The sequence below is a fragment of the Takifugu flavidus genome, chromosome 17 (assembly GCF_003711565.1).
Source record: "Takifugu flavidus isolate HTHZ2018 chromosome 17, ASM371156v2, whole genome shotgun sequence".
Lineage (NCBI taxonomy): Eukaryota > Metazoa > Chordata > Actinopteri > Tetraodontiformes > Tetraodontidae > Takifugu > Takifugu flavidus.
Genome location: NC_079536.1, coordinates 8339041 through 8352189, shown reverse-complemented (window position 1 = coordinate 8352189; position 13149 = coordinate 8339041). Strand labels below are relative to the sequence as shown.

Here is a 13149-nt window from a genome sequence, read left to right as displayed (position 1 = left end):
CAATACTAACCTATTTTAACAACAGTGACAGAAAGTCAATGCGCCATTCAGAGAATCAGGAATGAACATGTATAATGTTTTCATAATGATGCGCGATATAGACTTTGGTGCGTTTGCTGCATTTCCTCGAGGACGAGCCACTGGTGCGCTTTGTTTCCGAATCCCTTCTTCTAACGTGTTGCTCTTGCACACTCAGGTTGTTTTGCGGGTTTTTATGGATACAGTAAGTAAAAGAAATAACAGGTACTTGCGGGATTGTATACAGTTTTAATGACACAAGCCCACTGCCCCACTGCCAAAACAATGAATTCTTCTCCACCCCCAAAACATCCCGGGAGAATGTGATTTTACATGCAATCCGAGCCTGAAGAGAGAGAAAGAAAGCGAGAGAGAGAGAGAGAGAGAGAGAGAGAGAGAGAGAGAGAGAGTGAGTGAGTGAGTGAGTGAGTGTGTGTGTGTGTGTGGACAGTGGTGGGGGGAGAGGGAGTGAGTGTGTGTGTGTGTGTGTGGTGTGTGTGTGTGTGTGTGTGTGGACAGTGGTGGGGGGAGGGTTATTTTCACCTTTCACCTCGCCGGGCTGGGACTATTTTTTCCTCCTTATTCAATGCCCGAACTATAGGTAAAATCCCTGAACGCCTGATTTCGCCCTTTAGTTCACGTCTTAGTTTGCAAAAGAGGTCCAAATTCACTTCAATACCTGAAGAAAAAAAAACTTACATCAATATTTGTTTTCAGATAAGTAATCAGTCAGGTTTAAATTCAAAAAACAAATTCCCCTTGACATGGGTGTCTAAAACAGAAAAATATCTTGTAAAATAGAAAAAAAGGAGCAGTGTATTTTACAAAAAATTAATAGTGTAAACAATACAGACCATAGTATAAATAACATTAATTTTATAAAGTTAATTTTATAAAAATCCTCTTATAGCTATCCATTATAAGTGTAATATCCATTATGTTTTATTCAACAGATACTGAAGTTTCTACGAAAACACAAAAAAGTTTAAAAAAATTATTATATTACATTTGTTACAAAGAAATTCATCCGCATTTGACTGAGTTTTGCATATTCTCCAAAACATTGTCCAAAATAAATCATATCATGCATTTCTTTAAACAATGTTGAACTGTTTATTTGGCGTGGTGGTATATGTGGTATAAATTCCAAGAAATACCCGCATCTTGTTAGACTGTTTGTCTCAAAACAAGCATATGTCCTACGTTTGAGAACACAACTGCTTCCAAATAAAAGTATATGCTAAGCTGTCAGTAGTCATTTGTTGAAGCTTATGAGCTCAGTCTGTGAAAACATTCCTTCCAGACTGCTTTAGATTTCTGTGGCACACACACACACACACACACACACACACACACACACACACACACACACACACACACACACACACACACACACACACACACACACACACTACAAACAGTGATGGAATAAAGACAAAATTCTGTGATGGTCATGCCAAAAATGTAAATAGAGTACAAACCCAGAGCACTAAAGGAAATCCAAAAAGTGCAGGAACTATCACAAAATCCAAACCTGACAGGCGGTAAACTATGTACACTATTTGAATGTGCAGTACCCTTACAATGCCATTTTCAGCTGCACCATACAACTGTCTGGGTGCGTGCCTTGGGGGATTTTCTGTATATGTTTCTGTATATCATTTTCAAGCAAAACTTAATAGCGAACATTAAAAATACCCAAAATCTGATCACATGAGCCGATGAGCCTTTAGAATTATGAGTGTATTGAGGTTAAATTTCTGGTAGAAGTAAGACAAATACACAAGTGTGCGCTGTAGGAAAGCAGTTACGCTCATCCATTTCTGAATGTTTATGCCCCGTACTTGCATCCAAATTTGTTTCCAAAAAGCTAATTTGTATGTGTGTGTGTGTGTTTGTGTGTGTGCGCACGCATGTATGTGTGTATGCGTTTGTGTTCTGTGCTGTGCTGCGTGTGTTTATGTGCTAGGGCCACTATTCATACAGATTAACATCATAATAAAATAAAACCACCCCTTTTGAAAGGGCTCTTTCCATTTTTTACAGTTAAAAACATGTTTGATTGAAAATATAGAATTCCGTCGAAATAATGCAATTAAAGAAATTACAATTTGAAATTATCAACCGTAAAGTGAATTTAGGGATTTAATTCCAAACACAGAATCCATTCTCTTAGATTGTTATATATTGGTGAATATTTTTGATAAAAAGTAAACTGTATCACATCAAGTTTTTGTTCCACAGATGTCCTTTTTAAGTAACCCATGGAAAGTTTTTATTTGGAAGACATTTGGGTTGTTTGGGTGCAAGTCTTTAAATATTATTTGCCATTTTAGTGTTTCATTTTTATATGGGCCACCATTTTCCCTCCTTCGCCTCCCTTTGTTCTCTCCAGCTTTAATAGGCTTCCCCTGCCACACACAATTCACTTTTTTCCCCTTTTTCCCCAGCTCCCCATCTCTCCCAAACCCCCCTTTAGTGCAGTGCCCAGTGTCGACTAGAGCATTTGAGCAATTTGAAATTAAAGCAAACAATGGGCCGGCACTCCCAGGGACCTCTTGCTCACCATATTAAACGGAGGACGCTCGTGTGCTCTTGTGCATTATTGGCAAGTCATTACGTTTCTCTGGAAACCAAAAGCGGGAGCCTGCCCGAGGAATTGGTGATGCAAGCAGCAGCTGAGTGCCCAGAGAAGCATATATGTGAGCATCCTTAGCAACAACATGGGGACACATTTGACATACAATAGACAGGTCTAATGTACACTCTGGGGTATAGGATTTAGTCTATATTTTCAAAGCTAAAGGAATTCTGCACAATTATATTGTTCAACATGCTGTATCCAAGAATTATGTTGTCTGGGCAGCTGTTACGATAAAGGGCCCCATACCATACTTTGCATAAAAGTAGTTATTTAATTGAACACACTTTGTCAAAAGGAAATTTTGTTTGCTATGAATTAATCATACAAAAGAAACAGAATGCAAGCCCAACTTTTAATGTAAATGCTTATGCACAAACAATAAACCTTTATCTAATGCTTTAAAACAATGTCATTTATAAGCCTCAAATTTACAAATATGTCTAGGTTTATTTTTTAGTGATAATGCACAGACAAATGTGTAAAGAAAAAATGTTGTGACTTTTTTTTTAACTAATTGGAAACTATTACTGTCCACTAAATATATCAAGGTAAATGTTGGCATGTAAAAATTTGTTTTAAACAATGCACACATGTCAATCAAGACACCCTCTTCACATCTATTCTACTACTACTACTTGTAACTTTTATCGTTCAATCCAAAAACTGAGTTTAAGTGATACTGCTGCAAAGTTTTTGGAGGTGAAGAACCAAGTGCTAAGTTGCTATAAACCACAACATCGCCTCTATTGCCCTTTCTACTTCCTGTCAGGGGGCACGCACAAGCACGTGCCTTACGTCATTACGCATTTCCGGTTCTTTACGAGCTCCCCCCTACACTGACCGTCGCGCCGTGAAGTGGATGTTTTGATGAAAAAATACGGTGGAAAAACGGGATGTAAACGCGCTTGAAACATGGCATTTCGATGGAATGGGACCTAAAGCGAAGAAGCGTGGAAAAAAGTGGCGTCTTGCGCGAAGACTTCTCTTGAACTGCTCATCTTATTCTTCCGCATGTCCGCTTTCTTCGTAGATGGTCTCCGGCGAGCGTTGTCTGGCGGCGGACGACGAGTTCTCGACGAGTAATATGAAGGAGATGATCGGAGGCTGCTGCGTTTGTTCAGACGAAAGAGGCTGGGCCGAAAACCCGCTGGTTTACTGCGACGGACACGGCTGCAACGTCGCTGTGCACCAGGGTAAGCATTTCTGTTTAGCTCAGTGCGGAGTTAGCCGCTAGCTAGCGGGCTAGTAACCGTTGCCTTGTTGCAAGGTTATGGAGCGTTGGTATGGTGCCGCCTCTTCTGCCTGCCTTAGCAAGGCCACATGGAGGTCAAACTCAACTTATATTACAGGATAACCCTCCTGTTTATTCTAGGATCAGCGTGTTAAATCTGCCATGCTTAAAATTGGGGGAGTGCTGTACACATTCCTGTGTCTCGGTTATACTAGGTCAACAAGCACATATACCTTTTTATTGCTCTCCCTGTCTATGCAGTAATAAAGAATGTTGCATCTGATGTGTGCTCTTAGCTAATTAGCGTCTATGAGTGCACGTGGAATAGCTGACACAGCACCTGGCAGTGCTCATTCACCCAGTTGTGACTCATCGTGACGTCCACTGTTTACAAACTCAACTGTTGGCCATGTGACATTTGGGAAACACCAAGGGAGGTTCCGACATATGGGGAATATGCACTACTTAACGAAATACCTATAATTCTCAGCATTATGAAAACAACATGCCTGGTGTCTTCTACCTACAGTTTAGATTTTAGCTGCTGTTATTTTTGAATCACAGTAACATGTTGCAATATGACAGTGGAGGGAATACACAGAGCTTATTTGTCTTTGTCATAATGCATATTAACGTAACCAACCCCTCTAACGTGATGTAACCAGAGCTGTATCAAGAAATTGCCATGGTTGCCATTTCAATGACGTTGGCAAATTAAATTTATTTTAATTTTGGTGTAATTTGGTGTTTGACTAACCTGAGTATTCTCTTACAAACACTTAATTTTGTTAGTTTTTCTTAGCTGTTTCACATATGGAAAGTTCATATGGAGTTCTTCTTTTCAAATGGTGGAGCTGTGATCTAAAACTGAACCCACACTTGTTTCTGTTCTGTAAATGATCATTTTTGCTCAGTTTCGCCCTTAATTAGATGATTGAGCACCCAAAAGACAACTCTGCCATCCTTTTTAATACCATAAGGATGGAACAAACACGCTGATTTTAAGACTATCACAGTTGCTTGCTTTCAGAGGAGGCAAGGGGGAAAATCAGTCCAGTGCTGTTTTAAGCCATGTATGGAATCCAGGTTTGAGACAGATTGTGCAGAATATCAAATCAAACCACTACAGTTGGGTCTCCCAGTTCTCTATTTGAACTTGCTAACCTTTGGAAAACTGGATTATAGCTGTTTATATCATTGGATTATCAGTGCTAGTAGAACAGAGATAATCCGAAAATGTTTACATGGCAGGTTGCCACCTGTCCCACTGCGCTAAGTGATTTGAATAAGTAAAATGAGGTGTTTCTGGGGACTGTAACATTTTGTCTAAAATGGTAAAGTTTTACTTTTAAAGTGTGTTAAATGGATAGAAACAGATGGTTCTTTCAGTGTTTAGAATTAAGGTAAAGATATGCCTGGCATGTGGTATTAACTCATCTTTTTCTTATGGTCTATAAACAACTGCTGTGGTTTACACTTCAGCTGTTCGTTGCCCCTCAGACATGAGACATCAACAGTCTCCAGAGCTACTGCAATGTGACAATATGGCATGTTTATTAGTTTTTCCCAGTGGTGACCCAAAGTCAATAAGATTATTTTAAATTAAAAATCACCCTTTCAAATTGTCCTTGAAATATTGTTCCAGTGTGTAAATCATAATTGTCAGCTGTTACTTTTATACATCAATGAACTAGTTTCTCCTCCTTCTGGCTTTGCTAATTAACACTCCTTCTCTTTTTAGCCTGCTATGGCATCGTGCAGGTGCCCACTGGTCCCTGGTTCTGCAGAAAATGTGAATCCCAGGAGCGGGCAGCCCGTGTGGTGAGTCCCACCATCATAAATGCCTATTGGGTTATCAATGAATGAGTTAATTGTGCAAATAGGAATTTAAGTAATCTTCATAACTTGGCGCTAAATGTGATTCACAGGCTTCGTTTGTTAGTTGTGTTGTTTTGTAACTTGATCACAGATGATCGTTGGAAAGTCAGAGTTGTTATTATTTGAAGCAGCATTTAATATCCAGTATTAGTTGCAGCGTTTAATCGCAGATTGCATGATGAGTTAAAAACTAATCTACCCAAAAGAATCATTTAGGTGAAAATGTATTGGGCCCACAATTGAGTTTCATAGTTATTTATGCTTATCTCACAGGAGATTATCATTTAAACACAAAAATAGCTCCTGCAGTGGAGTTTCCTTTAGCATATAGTGATGTTGAAATGGAAACATGTTGCTCAAACCTCTTAAATGGCTTTTCTGTACGGAATACATTTAGGTCTGTGTTTTGTTGGATAAAATACACAAAACTTTCTGAGTTTTGTCTGTGTAGATTCTCAATCATCCAGGTCATCGTTATCCAAGGTAGTTTTCTCTGTCAACTGGACTGTGTTTCTTCTCTGTGTAGACATTTCGCCTTCTATCCAGAAGGCTTCTTCAGTTCTGAACTCTTACTAATAGTAAGAGTAATAGCTAGTAGCACAGCTGTTGAACATGTGCTTAGAACAATGACGTGCTGCAGAAGTAACTTAAATAGAGGTTTCAACTGTAAAATAAATAGTTTGATAGTACACACTTCACAAATTCACAGTACAGTTTGAGGCAATTTTTTTTAATTAACTGACAGTTGTTGAATGTGAACAAATGCTTCCTCCTCCCTTAGATGGCTATACTTAAACTCAACAGCCTCACAAACAACCAAAACATCTCAAACAATCCAAATGTCTGAGTCTTGGACTGATTTTTCAGTTCTGCTTTGAGCTAAATAATAATCAAGCAGAGGTTGAAAATACCCCTCCTGCGCTACCACTTTATCGTGGTGGAGGGGTTTGTGTGTCCCAATGATCCTAGGAGCTCCTTTGTCTGGGGCTTTATGCCCCTGGTAGGGCCACCAATGGCAAACAGGTCCTAGGTGAGGGATCAGACAAAGCATAGCCCATGACCCCCTAATAATGATAAACAACATTGGTGCCAAGTTTCCCTTGCCCGGATGCGGGTCACCGGGGCCCCCTCCTGGAGCCAGGCCTGGGGGTGGGGCATGTTGGCGAGCGCCTGGTGGCCAGACCGCTGCCCATGGAGTCCGGCCGAGCACAGCCCGAAAAGGCAACATGGGACCCTCTTCCACCTGCGGGAGGGGCCAAGGGGGTCGGGTGCATTGTGTGCTGGGTAGTGGCCGAAGGCAGGGACCTTGGCGGTCTGATCCCTGGCTGCATAAACTGGCTCTAGGGACATGGAATGTCACCTCTCTGGTGGGAAAGGAGCCTGAGCTGGTGCGCGAGGTTGAGAAGTTCCGACTAGACATAGTTGGCCTCACCTTGACGCACAGCAAGGGCTCTGGAACTGGTCTTCTCGAGAGGGGTTGGACTCTCTACCACTCTGGAGTTGCCGATGGGAAGAGGCGATGGGCAGGAGTGGCAATTCTCGTTGCTCCCCAGCTTAGCGCCTGTATATTGGAGTTTACCCCAGTGGATGAGAGGGTAGCCTCCCTTTGCCTTCGGGTGGGGGGACGGATCCTGACTGTTGTTTGTGCCTATGGTGCAAACAGCAGTTCAGCGTATCCACCCTTTTTGGAGTCCTTAGAGGGAGTGCAGGAGAGTGCCCCTTCTGGGGGCTCCCTCATCCTCCTGGGTGACTTCAATGCTCACGTTGGCAATGATAGTGTGACCTAGAGAGGTGTGATTGGGAAGAACGGCCCCCCTGATCTGAACCTGAGTGGTGTTTTGTTATTGGACTTCTGTGCTCGTCTCAGATTGTCCAGAACAAACACCTTGTTCAGGCATAAAGCCGTCCACATGTGCACTTGGCACCAGGATGCCTTAGGCCGCAGATCGATTGACTTTGTGCTCATATCATCGGATTCGTGGCCGCATGTTCTGGACACTCGGGTGAAGAGAGGGGCGCAGCTGTCAACTGATCACCACCTGGTGGTGAGTTGGCGGCTGACCGGTGCTGTGGCCGCAAGGTGATTGGTGCCTGTCGTGGCGGCAATGCCCGAACCCGCTGGTGGACACCGGCGGTGAGCGATGCCGTCAGGATGAAGAAGGAGTCGTATCGGGCCTTACTGGCCTGTGGGACTCCTGAGGCAGCAGATAGGTACCGGCAGGCCAAGCGGAGTGCAGCTACGGCTGTTGCCGAGGCAAAGACCCGGGCATGGGAAGAGTTTGGTGAGGCCATGGAGAGCGACTTTCGGACAGCCTCGAAAAGGTTCTGGACCACCATCCGGCATCTGAGGAGGGGGAAGCAGTGCACTGTCAACGCTGTGTATAGTGGTGATGGTGTGCTGCTGACCTCAACTCGGGATGTTGTGGATCAGTGGAAGGAATACTTCGAGGACCTCCTCAATCCCACCAACGCGCCTTCCAATGAGGAAGCAGGGCCTGGGCCCAGAGTTCCTTAAGGCTCTGGATGTTGTAGGGCTGTCGTGGTTGACTCGACTCTGCAACATCGTGTGGATATCGGGGGCGGTGCCACTGGATTGGCAGACCGGGGTGGTAGTCCCTCTTTTTAAGAAGGGGGACCAGAGGGTGTGTTCCAACTATAGGGGGATCACACTCCTCAGCCTCCCTGGTAAAGTCTATTCAGGGGTACTGGAGAGGAGGGTCCGCCAGATAGTCGAACCTCAGATTCAGGAGGAGCAATGTGGTTTTCGTCCTGGGCGTGGAACAGCGGACCAGCTCTACACCCTCAACAGGGTCTTCGAGGGTGCATGGGAGTTTGCCCAACCAGTCCACATGTGTTTTGTGGACTTGGAGAAGGCATTCTACCGTGTCCCTCAGGGGGGTCCTGTGGGGGGTTCTCCGAGAGTATGGGGTGCCGGCCCCGCTGATACGGGCCGACCGCTCCCTGTATGATCGGTGTCAGAGTTTGGTCCGCATTGCTGGCAGTAAGTCGAACTCGTTTCCGGTGAGGGTTGGTCTCCGCCAGGGCTGCCCTTTGTCACAGATTCGTGACTTTTATGGACAGAATTTCTAGGTGCAGTCATGGTGTTGAGGGGGTCCGGTTTGGTGACCTCAGGATCGGGTCTCTGCTTTTTGCAGATGATGTGGTCCTGTTGGCGTCATCGGCCCGTGACCTCCAACGATCACTGGATCTGTTCTGGGATGAAAATCAGCACCTCCAAATCCGAGGCCATGGTTCTCAACCGGAAAAAAGTGGAGTGCCTTCTCCAGGTCAAGGAGGAGATCCTGCCCCAAGTGGAGGAGTTCAAGTACCTCGGGGTCTTGTCCACGAGTGAGGGAAGAATGGAGCAGGAGATCGACAGGTGGATCGGTGCGGCGTCCGCAGTAATGCGGACTCTGCACCGGTCCGTAGTGGTGATGAGAGAGCTGAGCCAAAAAGCGAAGCTCTTGATTTACCGGTCGATCTTTGTTCCTACCCTCACCTATGGTCATGAGTTTTGGGTCATGACCGAAAGAACAAGATCACGGGTACAAGTGGCCAAAATGAGCTTCCTCCGTAGGGTGGCTGGGCTCTCCCTTAGAGATAGGGTGAGAAGCTCTGCCATCCGGAAGGAGCTCGGAATTAGAGCCACTGCTCCTCCGCGTTGAGAGGAGCCAGATGAGGTGGCTTGGGCACCTAGTTAGGATGCCCCCTAGGTGCCTCCCTGGTGAGGTGTTCAGGGCATGTCCCTTGGGACCCCCGGGAAGACCCAGGACACGTTGGAAAGACTATGTCTCTCGACTGGCCTGGGAACGCCTGGGGATCCCCCCGGATGAGCTGGAAGAAGCAGCTGGGGAGAGGGAAGTCTGGGCTTCTCTTATTAGGCTGCTGCCCCCGCGACCCGACGATGGATGGATGGATGGATGGATAAAATATGCTGCTCTTGCTGGTTATTCCTCTAACATCCCGGCTGCATTTGATTCAAGATTTCTAACAAAGTGAAGTGCATTTTGCAAATTCTTCTTGCATTGTCCTTGAAACTTGTTTAGCCATGACCATTACTTCTGCAACTGATTGTGAGGCTGTTTTCCCATTGAAAGTTTGGCCTCATGCCTGTAAGTCAAGGCCACATGCCCGTTCAGGTCAAATAGTGGGAAATCTGTGACATTTCTGTGTTTAAGCCAATAGAATTGGTTTGATTGTTTATTCTGACTGTTTATTCTTACCCACAGAGATGTGAACTGTGTCCCCACAAGGATGGAGCCCTCAAGAGAACAGACAATGGAGGTACATACACCCCACACACATACACGCACCTGTTGTGGTCTTCTGGTGCATTCATGTTGTTTATGGAGTGCATGTCACCGGCAAATTTAAGCGGCATGAGCACACTGAAAGAGTTATATTGGGTGTTTGTTGTACATTGCTTCCATCTACCACCCATGCCAGTCTGTGTTTTATGACTGTGTGTATGTTTATGAGGGGGCGGGCCAGGATGCATATAGTGCATGGCCTGTGAAAAGTCTCCTCGTTGGGTTCATTGGGAGGTCAGGCTGGTGGAGACTGTAAATATTGTGTGTGTGCGTGCGTGCACACACAGGGGCACAGCTGTGGGATTGTGTCCAGGCCTGCAGGGAGGCATCAGGACAACACTAACACACACACCATTTTACTACTTTCCCTTTATTTTAACCTTCCCATGACCCCTCTCTTCCCATCACTTTCCTCCCGTTTTTCTCTCAAAGTCCACTTTCCCCCAACCATCCGTTTCTCTACTCCCGTCAGTTCCTCTTCACTTGTTGATCTGTGTGGTGCTCAGCCTGTTGTTTCAGGTGGGACAGCAATAAAAAAGAACAAAGGCATGGGTCTGAAATGGGTATTTGATCAAGCATCTTGACATATAGCAGCCAGAGGGAAAATAAAAGATCTTTCACCGTTGAAAAATCACATATATCTGGACTTTGAAAGATTCTTTTTGTTTTTCCTACACCGCTGGAAAAACAAGACATTAAATTGGTCACAATAACATGGAAAAGTTTCAAAAGCCACTAAACTTCTAATAATACTTTTAATAATAAATTTCCAATATTATGACAACACAAACTGATAAATCGAATTGGATTCATTACATGCCTTTATATGCCAATCAGAGTTTACTATGTTGGAGTAAAGTCTTACTAATAGACATTTGTGCAAGCGAGGGAAGTTCATCCGGAGGGCCAAGGCTGGGGTTTTTAGGGGACAAAAGTGCAAACACTCAGTTTGAGCAGGAAGGCTGTGCCACTTTTATAGTCCTGTTTTATAGGCCTCTTCCAGATTCTTGGAGGAACTTCAAAACAACAACATGCCCCCCATTTCACACTGCAACCCTCTCCATCCGCCCCGCCCTTTGCCCTCTCACCAGGTCAAAGCCAGGTCAGGGGTTCAACTGTAAGTTTAAGCCTGTTTTCACTGCTACTATGTGGAAAAACAGACACCTTCAGTGCAGCAGGCGACTCCCACCTCCATTTGACCTCCCATTGACCTCCTCAGTTTATCGTCAATTCTGCTGCCAGTCAGCTCTGTCATTTCACCGCCCACAGTTTGTCTTCACTGGCGGTCAACTGTGTGTGTGTGTCAGGGCTCAATAAATGGCTACTTAAACAGATTAACAACCAGTTTGTGATTTAAAATATTTACGAGACCAGACCACAATTGGTTTGTGTCTGGATTTCTTGCTTTTGGCTGAAAGGGCTGTATCTTTAATTGCCTCTTGTCCTATTTTAGTTTCAAAATGATAACAAACTCAAAGCTGAATAGACGGAAGAGTTTAAGAAGTTTAAATGTGTATTTTGCCACTATAATCAAAGTGTCGTACTAGCAAATTACTTGGGAGAAAATATACGAAGTTTGATTTAAACTTTGTGGGACAGGCGTATTTATAGTGCAATCATTTCTTATTCGACTGACTAGATTTTTGTTTTTTTAATGACAGCAGGTTATATTTAGGCATTTCATCCATATTTATCTTTTTTGTCTTATTGTTGGACAAATGACGAATGTTGTGCAGTTAGACTTTATTAGGTTTGTAGTTAGCTGTGTTGATTGAGGAAATCCTGATGTTTTCTTGCAGGTTGGGCTCATGTTGTTTGTGCCCTTTACATACCTGAAGTGGAATTTGCCAATGTGTCAACTATGGAGCCAATAGTACTCCAGTCTGTGCCACATGATCGCTATAACAAGGTAACAGCTATCACCTGTGTAATACCATGTCCAGTCTTATTAAATAAACTTTGTGATTTCAAAGGCTTACTTACATGAGTATGTGCACATGCCTTGTAGACATGCTATATCTGTGAGGACCAAGGCAGAGAGAGTAAAGCAGCCACAGGAGCCTGTATGACCTGCAACAAACATGGCTGTAGACAGGCCTTCCATGTCACATGGTGAGGTCCACTCACATGACTTTAACTTCACAACCACAAAGAAACGGATTGTTGTTTAAGTCCATTCGATCATGACACACACACACACACATATCTACACTGTTGCATATTGTAATAGTGAAACACATGACACAGTCTGGCTGGTTACATTTGTATGGATTCTACTCTCAGTTGCTTAAAGCATGAAATGGAATTTTTGCAGTGTAGAAATATGTCACCAGAGTTTCCCAGAAGAAACTTTTGAAAGTCAAATTTATTAGACAAGTGTTTTGAGGTTTACTCCTATTGGGAAGTTAGAATTATGCTTTATTATGTAATAATAAAAATGAACTACATATATTTTGTAGCATCCATGCAAGCGTGCACATCCTAAACCATATATGACATATATTTCCTTTATAGTATTGCCCTGCCTCATCGCTTAGTTCTATGGTTGCCTATCCGGACGTTTGACATCATTTAAGTAGACATTAACCGACAGCTTACGTGCTGTTGTGATGCATAATTTAGCAGTAAGTGTTTGTTAACAGTGCAGACAGAAAGGAGAATGTAAAAAGACAGGGCATTACATGCTGGTTTTGTGTCAAAATTTCTTCCATGAATTTCTGTTGCAGTGCTCAGTTTGCTGGGCTGTTATGTGAGGAACAAGGATCTGATGCAGACAACGTCAAGTACTGCGGATACTGCAAATACCACCACAGCAAGTTGGTAAGTGTACTGAGATTCCTTTTTGTTTTGAAATTGATTTTAACAACGCAATTTAAGGTAAGTGGGGGAATTACTATGAGTAAGATATTAGAGAGTGGTGTGTTTGTGGTAACCTAACTTGTTCGCACTAATTCATGTATTTTTTATTATTGTAAAACTGCAATAACTAGCTGTGAAAGCAACAAGTTTTATTTTTTTCTTGATCTTTTAGCCTCGTCTCTTTGCTCTCCTTGTTTTCTAGCCAGGTT

General features: G+C 43.6%; 1 protein-coding gene across 1 annotated transcript in view; it reads left to right on the top strand.

The window, feature by feature from the left end:
* The first annotated feature begins 3460 nt into the window (after window positions 1-3460).
* mllt10 (MLLT10 histone lysine methyltransferase DOT1L cofactor) overlaps window positions 3461-13149 on the top strand; it is a 34497-nt gene continuing 24808 nt past the window's right edge. Inside the window, exons 1-6 of the mRNA XM_057012777.1 lie at window positions 3461-3855; window positions 5635-5714; window positions 10001-10055; window positions 11881-11990; window positions 12090-12193; window positions 12808-12901. Coding sequence (XP_056868757.1) covers window positions 3693-3855; window positions 5635-5714; window positions 10001-10055; window positions 11881-11990; window positions 12090-12193; window positions 12808-12901 — 606 coding nt within the window. The 5' untranslated portion in view covers window positions 3461-3692. The remainder of the gene's footprint in view (window positions 3856-5634; window positions 5715-10000; window positions 10056-11880; window positions 11991-12089; window positions 12194-12807; window positions 12902-13149) is intronic.